General features: G+C 45.5%; 1 protein-coding gene across 1 annotated transcript in view; it reads left to right on the top strand.

Moving 5' to 3' along the window:
• Nucleotides 1-17170, top strand: part of LOC137414779 (ephrin type-A receptor 4) — a 104473-nt gene that overhangs the window by 82414 nt on the left and 4889 nt on the right. Inside the window, exon 16 of the mRNA XM_078786681.1 lies at nt 6963-7118. Within this exon, the coding sequence (XP_078642807.1) occupies nt 6963-7118 (156 nt within the window). The remainder of the gene's footprint in view (nt 1-6962; nt 7119-17170) is intronic.

Here is a 17170-nt window from a genome sequence, read left to right as displayed (position 1 = left end):
GCGGGGGAAAAGATGAAGCGCAGGTACGACGACCGGAGCCAGGGGAGTCGATACGCTCCGGGGATGAAGATTTGGTTCTTTAATCCCCGGAGGCGGAAGGGAAGGTGCCAAAAACTCACCTCCCCCTGGCAAGGCCCAGGAGTCGTCCTGTCGCAAATCTGTGACGTGGTCATTAAGATCAAAATGGGGCCACGAGCCCTCCCTCGGATCGTCCACGCCGACCGGATAAGACCTTACACCGGCGAGCAGGCGCCCCCGTGGATTGCCTCGGCTTTAGATGCCGAGGCGGGACCCAGTACCTCTGAATAAGGGGGGCTTATTAGTGCCAGAGGACTGGGGAATTGAGGAGCGATAGGCCCGGTGGGTAAGGGTGGCATGCCTGCCACCCTTCCCAGGGGGGCAAAGGAGCAATAGCTTATGGGGTGTATGGCAGTGAAAACTAGCCCGGGTGGGTTAGGTTATATTGTAGGGATCTAGAAGAGATTGACATTAGGTGACGTTAAGTTTAGTTAGTGACTGATACCTGTAGTGGGGACGCAGGTAGATTAGTGTGGATGATAATGACGTGGGAGCGCAATAGTTTAAAGGGACGACTGGGAAGCGCAAGTTTCAGAGGGGAGTAGTTAGCTGAGATGATGCCGTGTGTGTGAGGATTGAACAGGTGAGGATTGAACAGGTGTGATCGAACAGGTGTGATTGCACAGGTGTGAGAACTGGACAGGTGTGTGGAGCAGTGTGTGAGTAATGAGTGTGTGGATCAGCGCGAATGCGCTTGGGGAGAGAAGGGTGCAGGTGGCACCAGGTGTGAGAGCACAGGTGTGCAGGTACAGGTATGTGGAGAGAGTTGGAGTAAGTGGTACGGAGTGGTGTGCATGGTGCGAAGGTGTGGATGGGGGAAGAGTGGACCCCTTTCACGAGTACCCGGGGCGGGTAGTGTAAGTGTTAGGTAGAGGGTATAGGTAAATTGTGGTTGGATATTGGCATTTGTGGTGCGGTTGCAAAATGGTGTTGTGGATGGGTGCATTAGTGTTGTGGAAATGGCTGGGCGTGTAGCCTGTTAGTGTGTGTAGTTGGTTGGGCACTCCACCACTGTGAGGATGTCGGCCAGGTGAGGCCGCAGGTGGGCTCTGGGAGCCGGTAGTTGTGAGTGGGTGCCTGAGGATCCCGGGTGTGGATCGGGTAGCCCAGTGCCAGAGAGGGCACCGAGTGGGGAGAGCGCCAGAGGGCCTTCCCCAGGTAGTTAGGTTAGGGTAAGGAGCAGGTAAGCTCGGAGGCAACTGCAGTGGTGGAGGTGTGCAGGTGGGTAGACCCGCTGGGAGAGGTACACGCCGCGGCCCAGAAATTGTGCGAGGGCACCGGGAGATGAATCGGGGGAGTGAGACCCCAAATTGAAAAGCACCACAGTTTGGCCAATGGGAATTGGTTTTTAGAACCCATAGTGTAAGAGGGCCAATGGTTTGGCCGGAGAAAGACCCCGGGTAGTGTAAAGTTGTTAAAGTCATTTAGGAAATAGTTAGGATTGATGAACCTGTCGCACCATACGCAGCCACTTACCTGTGGTGATGATGATGACTCCACACCTGTGTTTTCTTTGTTCTGTGTGCAGGAAATGAGAATTGCTGTGAGGATTTGTGAGACGCATCACGACGTGGATGAGACATTGGGGTGATTCCATCTCTCCCTCCTTAGGAGGGACTGATGATGAATTGGTGATGGCAAATTATGATGTTGAGTTGGAGATGGCAAATTTTGAGGAAAGTTGGAAATAGCAAATTTGATTGGTTAGGAGGGAGAGAAGACGAATTTGGTTTATGGGAGGAACGGGGAAGACAGTAGGGATGTTTGTTGATTTGTAAAGTAGATGTTTATGGGTAGTGTTGTGTTTTGTGGATACAGTAAGGGGTAAGGGAGGGGCCATGTAGGTTACCTGGTGGGGGGGGGGGGGGCGTACGGTAGGAACGTACCTGTCTCACCTGGTTCCCATGTGCCCCCAGTGTGCATTACCTTACATTGCGTGCACTTTTGCGCCCTTACCACCTTACTCACTTGTCTGCTTCTTTTGTCTCCCACCTCCGAGGATCTGGCTTTGGGGGCAGAGAGGGAGGAGAGAGAGGTGCTGGCTACGCAGTTGTGGGCCTGCACTTTCGCTGCTTGCTGCCTGGATCGATACACCATATGGACCGCAATGTTTGTGGCCACCCACCATGGACCGCAGTTCTTATGCGGCCAAGCACCACCCGTGGATGGACCTATGGGTCAACGTGGCACCGATGCCATACAAGGTGAACCACTAACAGTTGGCCCCCTGACGGCCACAATAGAGAAATGGACGCGGTTGGCGCCTTTCTTTATTTTTGAAAGAAGTAAGAAGGCCAAGTGCACCACACGAAGGCAAGACCAGCGGCAGAACATCGGCCGGCTGCGACACCACACAATGATTCATAAACACTTTATTGGTGCACCGGATGGTGCTCACTGTGTGATGGGGTGGTGCTTGATGCTTGGAAGGGGTGCTCTGCACATTATTAAAGGCCGTAGGCCACAGAGCACTCGTGGGTTGGTGTATCGATGCTGGCATGCGTGCTCTCTCTATGCATAACATCTGCATGTGTTCCTCCAAAAACAGGTCCTGGATCGTAGTGTAAATATCAGCGTAGTCTTGTGTAAATAATGCTCCCTACCGGCTGTATGTTTAGTTTGAGGATTCTTTCCGGATTCGGTTATCCTATGGGTGTGTTTCTGTGAGGAGAAGGGTGCAACGTCGCAGGGGGACATATTTACTCATTTGTGAATATCTGTAAAACTGTCGCACTCAGGGTAGAGTTAATAGTAGAGGGAACTACATTGCGTGCCACACTAAAGTAGGTAAAAATTTATCGGGTCGGAACGCCCCGAGGGTAGAGAAGGGTGCAATGTTGCGAATATGGAATTTGGCCTCCATATCCGCTTGTAAATATTCCCCTATTTCCCCAATACTCCCCAACTATCCCCAATCCCCCATTCCCTAGTCCCATTGTCTGTAAACAACACTCTGTAGAACCGACCTTCCCCTTTTTCCCCCATTAAATGTCGTGCCCAGGTCCACCGCATCTCACGTAGACAACTTTCGGACATCTTGCTAGTTATTCTTAGTCTATGTCAGTTAAGGACTCCTTTCCATTAATTCTGACTCTTCGTTGCACCAGAATGTGATTATATGGCACCAGTAGTGAGTTTAGGACCTTCCCATACCTCCTTCCATCTTCTTCCCCAAACAACAACAACAACAACAACTACAGCTACAACAACAACTACAACCACGGCGCGCGGGGGGAGTGTGCGTCCTCCCACCAGCTCGGTTAGCCGCCATGACCATGCGCTCCACGGGGTTACCACGAAGGGGCTCCCTGTCAGCCCCTCGTCAAGGGCAGAGCCGGTAACCCCCCCGCATGCACCCAATGAGAAGCAACGAGCCGATTCCATCTGGGGCGGAGCTAACGAGCCGAGGGCGTGTCACTCCCCGCCGGATATACGCAGCGACTTACCGGATGTGAGGTCAGATGCGCCCCCAGCTTGAGACGACAAGACGCCACCTCGAGCGCTGTGACCTCCCTGCATCTCTGGACCGGACCGAGTCGATCCTGTCCCTGAGCACAAGGTGCACCTTGTGCTGGCCATCGAATACCCGCTTTCCTTGCCATCAATCCCCGTGTGAGTCAGCCTTTTGTCCCGTTTATCTGTCGTCTGTTGGGGTTAATATAAGAGTGTGTCTAAGTGCCTGTCTTTCTATGATGTCCCTCTTGTAGTTGTAATCTAACCTTCCGCCTTAATATAATCTCCTCCGGAGGTCTCGAGAACCGTATCCCTGGTGTCGTGTCATTTTAATCCCAGCCGTGTGTCTTTTCCTTCATTGATCTAGCGCAGCGCGATTAGTCAACGTTCGGGTATAATCGGGTAACTTGTGCAGACGTGGTCATACCAAACCGCTCGGTAAATAACATCTAAGCCGCGTCTGTAACAATATATATATATATATATATATATATATATATATATATATTCATCCTGATATAAAATTGTGTCATCAGACAATAAAATTATGAAGGGGCTTTCGTTGGAACATTGTTGCTCTGATAGGAGAGAATGTAGACTGTGTCCAGGTTTGGACCTGCCTTTAAAATACCTTAAAAGTAGATTACATGCATACAACAGCAGCTGTTTGAGATTACGGGCCAAGCACAAAGAGGGTAATGTGGGTATAAATTGAGAAAAAATAATAATAATAAAAGTAACAAAAGAAGAGGCGATATGAGGAAAAAAATTCATGTGAGGACATTGGGGAAGGGAAGGCATAAAAAAACAGGGCTGAATGACATATAAAGGGGTGGGGATTGTGGCTTTACAATGCCACCATTTTCCTTTAACTTGCACTATGTTAAAAACTTGTGTTGGAGATGACCAAAATTAATATTATATGACTGATTTTGCCATGTATATGGAATGTGTCGAAAATGTATGTGTGAATGCTGCAAACCTTGTATGCATGTAATTCTAGAGGGTTATAAACGGTAATACTAAAGGGTAATTCTAACGGTTTCCAAAGGGTAATACTAAAGGGTAATTCTAATGGGTTATAAAGGGTAATACTAAAGGGTAATTCTAACGGTTTCCAAAGGGTAATAATAAAGGGTAATTATATTGGGTTCTAAAGGGGTAATACCTAAAGGGTAATTATATTGGGTTATAAAGGGTAATACTAAAGGGTAATTATAAAGGGTAATTCTAAAGGGTTCTAAAGGGTAATACTAAAGGGAAATTATATTGGGTTATAAAGGGGTAATACTAAAGGGTAATTATATTGGGTTATAAAGGGTAATTATATAGGGTAATAATAAAGGGTTATAAAGGGTAATTATATATAGTTCTAAAGGGTAATACTAAAGGGTAATTATATTGGGTTATAAAGGGGTAATAAACCACCGTTTAGAGGCCATTTTTCCCCGCAAAGCGGGGGTTGGCCTTTTCGGGGACCGTGGTAGTTGTTGTTTTTTGGTCCCCTTTTTGAAGCAATGTTTTACGGCCGGATGCCCTTCCTGACGCCAACCCTTTTTGCCGCCTTCAACGACAAACAGGGAATTACCAGTAAACTGGTACTCAAAACTGGAACTCAAATATAATGGGGTAATACTAAAGGGTAATTATATTGGGTTCTAAAGGGTAATTATATTGGGTTCTAAAGGGTAATTATATAGAGTTCTAAAGGGTAATACTAAAGGGTAATTATATTGGGTTATAAAGGGTAATTCTACAGGGTAATTCTAAAGGGTTGTAAAGGGTAATTATATAGTGTTCTAAAGGGTAATACTAAAGAGGTAATTCCGAAGGGGACTTCTAAAAGGTAATTCTAAAGGGTTATAAAGGGTAATTCTATTGGGTAATTCTAAAGGTTACTTCTAAAGGGTTCTAAATGTTAATTCTAAACGGTAATTCTAATGGGTTCTAAAGGGTAATTCTAATGGTTTCTCAAGGGTGATTTAAGGGGTTTGTTCTTTCTCGGCTTTGCCTATTTACACTACTCACAATAAGTTAGGGATATTGTGGGAGTTTATTTTTTTTAATAGGGGTTAGGGTTATGGTATTGAAATCAAGAATGCTGTGTTTTTTCACACTCATTAATAACCATAGAATTAGGACCAACAACTTTTTTCAACATAATTAATACACAAAATCAACCACACCGAAGCACCTGCCAATATCCCTAACTTATTGTGAGTCGTGTAATATTAAAAATGCCAAACTGAACCGCTTCCTTCAGACACGGGTAAGATTTTTTTTAAACAAAAACCTCAGTATGAAGATTTTTTTTGGGCATTATGAGATATTTTTGAAGGTTATAAACAATTAAAAAATAGCAATGTGATAAAGCATGTGTAGGTATTATTTCAAGAAAGTGATTATGGAGAAAATACCACTGATCTTTCATATGGCACGTTCAGACACGCTGTGTAAACCTGGTAATGGGAATGGGCAATGCCCAAGGGAAGTTGTTGAGTGCATTATACCATGAGCAGTGCCAGGCACAGGGAGCAAATGACAGGTTATAGCGCAGCCAAGCATAAATATGGGTTACACAGGTGATAACATGTCAGGGAAGCTTGATGAGAGACCACAGGACAAGGAAATTGTGGCATGGGCATATTATGCCATAAAAAGCTGATAAGAATGTATGTCACAGTAGACAAATGCCCCATACTCTTAATCTAAAAATAAAGTTATGTATTCTTATAATAATATGGACGTTGCATTCCCAGCTGCCTTTGCTCATATTTTTGGACAACCATTGGGTGTGATCGATGCACTACAATCTCTGTAGTATATTCATACCATAAAATATCTTAATTGTCTCCGCCACTGAAGGTGAACTGAGGTTATGTTTTCACTCGTGTCTGTGGACAGGATATCTCAAAAAGTTGTGGACGGATTCGGATGAAATTTGGTGGACATTTTGGGTGTCTGACAAGGACGAATTGATTAGATTTTGGTGAAGATCCGGATCTGGTTCCGAATACGATAATTTTTAAGTGATTCTTCACCATTAAGAGTTGTTAGGAGTTGATTATTTCTTTATATATTATTGTTTGACCTGTTTGAGGTCGTTTATTTTGTTTTTTGTATTGTTTCATAAAAGGGATTTTGTTATTTAACTTTAACAGCATCAGTTTAAAACATGAATGCAAACTTTTAACGTTTCATGTATTTCCGATTCAAAACTCAGGACAAACAATTACAAAATTGCATCATATTTAATGTTTGACATAAGGATGACAAATTATTTTCTTTAGGCACAATTTTGGGAGAATTTTAATGGTTCTTTGGCCAAATGTTTATGATTTCTGTCATTTTGGATTGTGGTGATGACGTGTAGTAGAAATGCGATTTGAGGGTGACTTTTTAAAAAACGTTTCTCTGTACTTCATTGACAGGCCTGCTGGGTCCTTGCTGGAGCGTAAACCCCCAGAATACACCATGTTCTGCTCAGTATCTGAGTGGCTGGAGGCCATCAAGATGGGTCGTTACAAAGAGAATTTCACCAATGCTGGCTACGTGGCCTGGACCTCTGTTGCACAGATGACACTTGAGTGAGTGAGGATTTTTTTTTTTTAATACAAAGTCGAGGCTCATGAAAGAACAACAACACAGAATTGGTCAGGACACAACAGAACAAAGTTAACGTTAGAAATAGATGGGGGAAACACACCAACGGCAGTGTGGGGGACAAATAGAGGGAGACTTGGAGAAATAAGGGATGTGGGAAGAAGGAAGGTGATGGGAGGACAAGGGGAGGACAACCATGATGGACAAAATGGATACAGAAGCAAACTCACAGGAAGGATAAAATGGAAACTTGAAAGAGGTGGGCTTGGTGAGGGTTAATGGAGGTAAAAAATATCATGGTTTCAGGTGGGGGATGATCTGAGATGGTGGTGAACAGCTGTCTTGAAGACCAAGATGGAGGAATGGGACTGAAGAGAATGTGGAAGTTGATTCCACAGGTGGGACAAAAGAGGAACGAATGAATGGAGGAGAGAAAATATATGGCTTCCAATGAACCAGCAAGATTGCTCACCGAATGGGCAGTCACGTGAAATTTACCGTCGTCCTCTTGTCACATCCATCTCCTTCCATCAGGTCATGGAGACCGGTTGTAAGTTAGGATGAAATGCCTCCCGGAATAAGTGTCTGATAAAACTTGATACCCACTATGAAAGGGCAAAACTGAACACTCAAAGATGTCCACTCGTCAGGTGAGGGTTTTGAGCTGCTGAGAAATTTGTTCCTTAATGTAGGAAAACTGAGGGCATGATGGAGAAAATGAATGATCCCATTGCTGGATGTCCACCGGCATTCCCAAGGGTGTGGGCTTCCTTATTTGGAGGCATGTGTTTTATTTAATTACTCAAAACGTGCATTGTTACAACTTTTCCAGATCGTTTTACAGACCACACTGTGCGTTATTTCCGAAAACGGTCTTCCAAGGATCCAGATGGTTGCTCACCTTCGATTCGTTATGGAAAGTCTTGGAACTTTATTCCTTCCTTCAAGTAGTACCTCACACTCAAGTTTGCATTCCATTTTTTTCCCCAAAACTGGTATTCATTGGGCAATGATTCCCATCATTACGAGCAATAGTACAATACCTGTTCGTTTTCAGCGATAGCGCCACAGAATACCTGAATAAATTATGTACTGGGTACAAACGCATAATTGTCGAACCGATATTCCCAAGCAATAACATTCCCAAATTTTCATACAAAGGGTAGGGATAGTGGGATGAGCGAATTAAAACTTGCCTTTTGTTTGAAACAAGAAGAAAACAAACTTGCTTAAACAATTCAAAGGTTCTTGGACAGGTAATAAATGCAAGCAGGTGAGTAAAAAAAGAAGAGGGAAGAGTAAAATCGGAATTGCTTACTTTTGCTATGATTAAAAATAAAATCCTTACGGCAAATATTAGTTTAATGGCATGGAATGGTGAACCTGCTGACAAAATGTATAAAGTGGACCCTGACCTCAACCTATACTAAACGCCTACTTAACCTGGTTTGGAGAAAGCAAGCATTTCTTCTTCACTGCATATTTAAGATAATCCGTTCCCCTATCTTTGATATCCTCCATGCTGGCAATATGGATAGTTACACCCTGCACACACGAAGTGAAAAGCGGGGTTAAGCAATTGGTTCATGTCCATCCGACTGTCCGTCCATCCGTCCGTCCGTCTGACTGTCTTATCACTGTGCACATCGGATTTTTATGTGAAAAATAAATAAATATTTTTTCACATAAAACGGCTTTTTTGCGCGCAAAAAAATTATTTTGCTATTTTCGGAGAAAAAAAGAATTTCGCCCTTTTTTGGGAAAAATAAAATAAAATGCCCTTTTTGGTCGAAAATGTCTGGCAACGCTAAAAAAAATTAGGGAATTTTTCGAAATTTTAAACTGCGATCGAAATTTGTAACTGCGATCGAAATTTTTAACTGCGATCGATCTCAAAAACAAAACGTTGCGTCCACTTGCGTGCGTTGCATCCCCAGCGTGTACAGCAGTGAGGCGGTGTACTACAGTGAGAGAGTGTACACAAAGTGTGAACAAGTCTCCTATCAAGATGAGTGCTGCTCTTCGTGACAAGTGGCTGAAGGAATTCAACGCTGGCGGCGATGGGGCCACCTTCAAGTACGTGTCGAGTGACACGGCTTTCTGTCGAGCTTGTGAAAAGACTTTCCGGGTGAAGCAGAAGTCTGAGCTGGCCCAACATGTCCGAGGAGACCGCCACAAGAGCAACTTGGCCTTGAAGAAGAAGAGGACGGTCACGCAAGCCACCATGGAGGACTTTGGTGGCGGAAAGAGGCACAAGTGCGACGTCGTGGCTCAGGAGCTGTGCCAGGCCATGCTGGCCGCTGGCATCCCATGGTCGAAATTGGAAAACCCTGCCCTCCGGTCGTTCCTGGAGAAGCACATCACTCTCCAGATCCCCGATGAAAGCTGGATTCGAAAGCACTACCTCGACAAGTGCTACGACGAGGCCTTGGCGGGGATCCGTGCCGACCTCGGACAGCAGCCCATCTGGCTGTCCGTCGACGAGACGACCGATTCGGCAGGTCGATATGTGGCCAACTACATCGCGGGACGCTTGTCCAAGGAGGGGTACTTTCGTCCCCACCTCGTCCAGTGCATGTTTCTGGAGAAGACCAACTCCGGGGAGATCGTGCGTGCAGTCAATGACACGCTGCGCTATCTTTGGCCTGATTTCAAGCCGGAGTGCCTCAAGGTCCTCGTCAGCGACGCCGCGGCCTATATGATCAAGGCCGGCCATGCCCTGAAGGAACTCTTCCCGGACTTGCTGCATGTGACTTGCGTTGCCCACGTGCTCCACCGTGTCTGCGAGACAGTCCGAGAAATGTTCAAGGACGTCAACGACCTGATTGCCACGACGAAGAAGGTGTTCGTCAAAGCCCCATCGCGTGTTGTCTTTTGGAAGGAGCAGCAGCCCAATCTTTCTCTCCCCCCGGAGCCCATTCTGACTCGGTGGGGGACGTGGATCGACGCCGCGGTGTTTTACGCCGAGCACTTCGAGGCCGTCAAGGACATTGTGGACCAGCTGAACGATGACGACACGATGGCAATCCGGAGTGCCAAGGACCTGTTCGGAAAGGCGGACATCAAGCTCAGTTTGGTCTTCTTAAATGCCCACTTGTCATTCATCCCGAAGATCCTTAAGCAGCTGGAGGAGGCCGGCATGGAGCTGGCCAAGGCCTTCCAGCTCCTTGATCAGGCCAAAGAGGAGCTCGAAAAGATCCGAGGCTGCCGTAAGGAGATCCTGCTCACCAAGTTCAAGGCGGTGCTGCAGCGCAATCCCGACATTGGTGTGCTGAGGACAGTGGCTTTGATCCTGGATGGAGATCAGCACGGATCTGAGGTTGGTGTGCCGGCTGGAGTCAAGCTTGCTGACATCCCCCTCTTGAGGTACTGCCCCATCGTCAGCGTCGACGTGGAAAGGTCCTTCTCCGTCTACAGAAACGTCCTCACCGACCGCCGACACCGCCTCACCAAGGAGAACATTACCAAGATAATGATTTCAAACACCTACTTTCACCGTTCCTAAAAGGGTCTTGTCAATTTCTTCTAGTCCTCTACTTATCAAACAATGCGGTTGCAATAAAGGTACCTGAACGTCATTTTTTACCTGTTTACTAGCCCAGAGTGCTTAATGTTGTGCAGGAAAAAGCTTACCATTTTTTGTTCTTTTTTTGACTGATTTCTGAAAAACTTGGTAATAATAAAAAATGAATAAAACGGGGGAAAAAAATATTTCGGGATTTTTTCACATTAAAAAAAAAAAATCCCGCTTTTCAAAACATAAAAGGCCTATTTTCTTAACATAAAAATCCGTAGTCTAAGTTATCAGTTTATGAATGAGGAACAGCTTATTTAAATTGAATATTATATTTTGAACATGAATCGGAACATGAATAGGGATACAAGTCTGCTTTTTTTGTATACATTGTCAAGGCTCATGTAAAACCGAACACATATAACATATAATAAAGAAAGTGGGAGACAAGAGGGGGTGAGAGAGGGAAGCACAACAAGAGTGGAGAACAGGGACATCGGGAGGTCTGTGGAAGAGAGAGGGCTGGGGCGGGGTACATGGGATAAACAAGATGGACACTACAGGGGATTTCAAGAAAGAAAATAGGGAATTTGAAGGAGGTGGGTTTGGCATGTATTAACGGGGGTAGAAAAGATCATGGTTTTGGATGGAGGAAGATATGAGATGGTAGTGAACAGCTATTTTGAAGACCTGGAGGGAGGAGTGGGATTGAAGAGAGTGTATTTACCCTCCCTTCAATTCCACTCTTCCCTCAACTCTGTTTTACCATACATTGGCTTTGAATTTGTTGGAATCGCACATGCGCAGATGTTTTTGTTTTTTTTACTCTGTCTGCTTGCCTGCCCGTTAAACAAAATTTAAAATTATTCCAAACAGGAAACTTTGTTCTCAAAATTCCTAATTTTGGGAAGGCAGTACTTTTCCAAATTCCTGCATTATCTACTGCTGGGAATGACTAGGCAGTCTTTCTAAAGACTCATCTGCTCCTCAATCCGCCTCTTTTACCTCAAATATTGTCCTTCGGCCTCCTCAACTTTATCCAATTCTCACTCCTTGCTTAAAAAACAACAAAAACAATTAAAAAAACATTATTTTCTTCTCTCCAAAACATAAACCCAATCTGCCTGCACTTTTGTGTGGTTTTGCCTGAATTTTGTGCACAGATAGCACACCGACATTGAGCCAACGTTGGCTACCAGCAGCCCAACGTAATCTGTCCTTAGGGCCAACGTTGGTGCAACGTCAGATGGCCTTTATACCAAATAATTGTCGCTTTTGCGCCATATTGCCAATGTTGGAACAACGTTGGAAATACGCTTGCGACCATTCTGACCTTTGCCAATCTATTAGCAACGTCAGCTCAACCTCGGTGTGCCTCTGGGTGTACTTCATTCTTTATCCCTTCCTATTCTCAATATCTCCAAACTGAATCTTCATTGAATGAAATGTCTCTTCCTTCCTTCTTCCTTTACATTTTAAAATGCTTTACTTCCCTTAGTGTCCTCCGTCATGAGCACGCCATATGTTCTTCTTCATTACAATTAATTCCCCTTCTTCTTCACAAAGATTATTTTCCAAACTTGTCACCCACCGAAACACCTGGACCATCAACCATTGTACCTTCAGCACCACCTTCCTCCGTGGCTCCATCAAAATTTATTTCCACCCATCCCATGGTCTTTATCCCCATTTGTCTGGAGGGGAATCTTGAGAAGTCCAGTTTGCGTAGGTTGTCTGCTCATGACAATCTATTCCTCTTCACACCCTTTAACGGTGTCAAATCCCTCCGTGTCAGGACCCTTCCCCACATCTTCTACAACCCCATGTCCTTCTAACCACACCCTTTCTTTGTGTCCCCCCCCTTCAGGATTCCTCCACTTCATGTACCCTTTTCTGCATTCCCCAAAACCCCACCCTCTCAAAGCTTCCCCATCACACCACACACTCAAAGCTTCCCCATCACACCACACACTCAAAGCTTCCCCATCACACCACACTCAAAGCTTCTCCCCACACAGCTTCACCCTCATTCCACCCCCCACCCCCTCAGCTTCCCCCTTGTCCCATCTCTGAGCTTCCCCTTGTCCCACCTCCTCTCAGCTTCAACTTTGTCCCACCTTCTCTCACCTTTCTCAACCTTACTGTCCCTCTCAGGTTCCCACCTCATGCCAAATTCTTCCATCTCCCCCAAGCTCATATCTTCCCAGCCTACCCATCCCGAACCTTCCCAGTTTTCCCCCATCCCACACCTTCCAGGCTGCTGCCATCCAGCACCCTCCCCCCCCCCCCCCCCCGCGGGCTCTTCCCACCCCATTCTACACCTTCCCCTTACCTCCTCCCCTGTTCCTAACTTTGTGGACCTCAAACATCTGAAACACTTCCACTTCAACTTGGCAGATTTCTCAATTCAGGCCACTGCTGTTAAACCGGACATCATCTGGTCAACAGAATCCTTCCTCCTTTTTTTTATGTTTAAGGCTCCAGTCACAAACTATATAGCCCTCATCGAGGCCAGGCCTTAAATAAAAGAGAAGGAAAGTGTATGATGAAAAGTGTATGGTGTTTGTTTGCGAGAAAGAGAGATTGAAGCTAGGCCGGTAGATATAGTTTGAGTGAGACAGAAAGTAAGACCAGCAATCCTGACACGGAGAGTGTAAAATGGTTCAGGGCAACACTTTCACATTCCTAAGTCAGGGTGGTTGCTGTTTAAAATTTACTACCTAAAAAACCTACTGGATGTCCCTGACTCGTTAGTGTGTGTCTTCCTGGTTGTTTCTCCTCTCACCTCAACTCCCGCTTCCTCATATGTGATGATTTCAATTGTCACCATGCCACTTGGCTGGATGTTGGTACCTCTCATTAGCCATGGAACTTCAGCAAAGGGTTTCTGTGACTCCACAGGACTGATTTAATCTGTGAAATTTCCCACCTGGATTACTCCACAAAGCCTTATCCCTTCTGGACTTGGTGATGAAAACTTCTCCACAAGTGTTTCCTGCTCTTCCTCTGCTCCAAGTGGTTCAGCTGATCATATGTTTGTTTGTAAGAGTCAAAATTTATCTGGCTGTTCTCAGAGAGCCCCTTCATTGCCAGCAAGTCTGACAGTTCACTCAGGCAGATGAATGCAGACAGCCATCTCACTTCAGGACTGGTCTCCAATATCTACTGCCCCTGATATTAACTGAGTGGGATGTTTTTCACAGAATTGTGCTCTCTCTTAGGCACAGATCCATGCCATCTCGTCTTCAGTTATCCTACCCTTATCCCAGCCCATGGTACACTGAATTGTGTCGTGAGGTTGTCGCTTTGAAAACTTGGCTTCTCTCACTGTAAGGCAAACCCAACTAAAGGCAGTCTCAGATGATTTCCACAAAGCCTGCAATATATACAGTCACGTGAAAAAGTAAGTACACCCCATGTAAAGTTTTGACTTTTTCAACATATTTCAACATACAGCTATTTGATCTTCATTTCAACAATATTGATAGATAAAGGTGATATAATATAACAAATATCATGAAACATTTACATTTTGTAGTCCATTGTATAATTTAAATAAACATAAAGGCAAATTTCGCATGTGGAAAAAGTAAGTACACCCTTGGCTCTAACAGGTGGTATTGCCCCATTTGGCAGAAACAACCTCAAGTAGGCATTTCTTATAACTGTCTATCAGTCTCTGACATCGACTGGGAGAAATTTTTGCCCACTCCTCCATGCAGAATTCTTTCAGTTGTGCAATGTTTGAGGGATTTCTTGCATACACAGCTCGTTTCAAATCCTCCCACAACATCTCGATGGCTTTTAGATCTGGACTTTGACTTGGCCATTCCAGAACCCTCCATTTCTTTCTTTTCAGCCATTCCTTGGTGGATTTACTGGTATGTTTAGGGTTATTGTCATGTTGCAAGGTCCACCTTCGGTTGAGCTTCAACTTTCCGACAGATGGCGTTAAATTATCCTCAAGCACCCTCTGGTACAAAGAAGAATTCATAGTGGATTCTATGATGGTGAGCTGCCCAGGCCCTGATGCAGCAAAGCTGCCCCAAACCATAATATTTCCACCACCATGCTTTACAGTTGGTATCAGGTTCTTGTGGTCAAATGCTGTCTTTGGTTTTCGCCAAACATGTCTTCTGGTACTGTGGCCAAATAGCTCTACCTTTGACTCATCTGTCCAGAGCACATTGTTCCAGAAGTGCTGGTCTTTGCCTCGGTGTTCATTGGCAAACTTTAGTCTTGCCCTGTGGAAAAAAAATTTGCCCTGAAATTTCCCCGGAAAAAAATGCTCTGAAAAAAAAAAAAGAAGAAGTTCTTTCTGGACAGCATAGGTTTCCTCCTGGCACACCTCCCATGTAGATCAAATTTGTGCAGCCTCTTTCGAATGATAGACTCATGCACTTTGACCAACAGTGGCAAGAGCTACCTGTAGGTCCTGTGATGACATTCTGGGGTTCTTAGAGACTTCTTTCAGCATCTTGCGGTCTGCTCTCGGGCTGAACATGCTGGGGCGGCCTGGCCTGAACAAGTTGGCAGTTGTTTGGAATCTTCTCCACTTGTAGATGATCTTCTGGACAGTCGAATGATTGATTTCAAATTGTTTTGAGATCTTTTAAAATCCCTTCCCAGACTTGTAGGCATCTTTAACCTTCTTTCTGAAGGCTTCAGAGAGCTCTTTTGATCTAGGCATGGTGACGCCGCACACTTCAACAACAAAGAGCAAACCAAACTAAATGTCTGAGGTTTAAATAAGACAGGTTCCTCCAAGATCCTCTCTAACGATGTTCTAATCATTTGCACCTGAGCTGGTGCACCTGATTCTAATTTTAGGTATTTGAAGTCGTGATAAATGTAGGGGTGTACTTACATTTTCCACATGCGAAATTTGCATTTATGTTTATTTAAATTATACAATGGACTACAAAATGTAAATGTTTCATGATATCTATCTATATATATAAAACACAGTTTGTGTGTGTGTGTGTGTGTGTGTGTGTGTGTGTGTGTGTGTGTGTGTGTGTGTGTGTAATGTTACCGATAGACTCCGAAACGGAGAGGCTCACGTGCTTGATATTTGGCAGAGACATGGCCATTGAGCCTGGGACGAACATGGCGGAGACCATATTTGAAGAGATCCATATTTTTTATTCATATTTACCTCAGCGCATTTCAGCGAAGTAGCCGCCGATCTCAGCTGCTCGCTGATTCTCTCAGAGCGATCACGTGATGTTCCATCCCGTCACACGTCACACGTTTGCACGTAATTCAGGGCGAAAAGCGAATGCGTTTTTTCACCTTTATGCGATCGTGTTTTGTGTCGATTTTGTGGGATATGAATTAAATTTTAATTCAGATTTCGTGTTTACGAATTCGAATACGAAGGATTTCCCCTTTCCCCTTTCGAATACGAATCGAATACGAGCTTGAGTCGAGAGGGCGAATGTACGGGTTGGGAATGTACGGGTCTCCCTTCCCCGCCCGGCAACGCCGGTACTGGAGGGCGTGGCGTGGGTCACAGGATCGGTGAGTCTCCAAAATCTGCTTCGTGCTCTTGTGAAGATGCAGGACGATGTCGCGATTGTTGTGCTGCTCTCCGACCATGAGAACTGCAACGTCATTGTTGACTGGCCCTCCCCTTCCCTCCCCTGTCCGTCCTTCCCCTCCCTTCCCCCTCCCTTCCCCCTCCATCCTCCCCCTCCCTTCCCCCTCCGTCCTCCCCCTCCCTCCCTCCTCCACCCTACCCCATCCCCTTCTCCCCTCCCCCTCCCTTTTCCCTCTCCCCCCTCCCCCTCCCTTTTCCCCTCCCCCCTCCCATCCCTCACCCTCCCCTCCCCCTCCCCATCCCCCTCCCACCCCCTCACCCTCCCATCCCTCAGCCTCCCCCATCCCCCTTCCCCCTCCCCCTCCCTTCTCCCCCCTCCCCCACCCACCCCTCACCCTCCCATCCCTCGCCCTCCCACCCCCCTCACCCTCCCATCCCTCATCCTCCCCCCCCCTCCCCCCTCCCATCCCTCATCCTCCCCCCCACCCCGCTCCCATCCCTCCCCCTCCCCATCCCCATCCCCCCTTCTTCTCCCCTCTCCCCCTCCCCCTCTTCTCCACCTCTCCCCCTCCCCCTCTTCTCCCCTCCCCCCCTCTTCTCCCCTCCCCCCCGTTACCCTCCCCTCCCCCCGCCCGGCAATGCCGGGTACTTCTGCTAGTTTGTTATATTATATCACCTGTATCTATCAATATTGTTGAAATGAAGATCAAATAGCTGTATGTTGAAATATGTTGAAAAAGTCAAAACTTTACATGGGGTGTACATACTTTTTCATGTGACTGTGTATATATATATATTTATTTATATATATATATATATATATATATATATATATATATATATATATATATATATGTATATATATATATATATATATATATATATATATATATATATATATATATATAACCAAAGAAGCACACTGACCCTATGACATGACACTGACGTCATGTGCATAATTTAAACCATATATACATATG

Source organism: Myxine glutinosa, chromosome 11, assembly GCF_964187855.1.
Source record: "Myxine glutinosa chromosome 11, kmMyxGlut1.1, whole genome shotgun sequence".
In the NCBI taxonomy this organism is placed as follows: domain Eukaryota; kingdom Metazoa; phylum Chordata; class Myxini; order Myxiniformes; family Myxinidae; genus Myxine; species Myxine glutinosa.
This window is presented reverse-complemented; position numbering and strand designations above follow the sequence as displayed.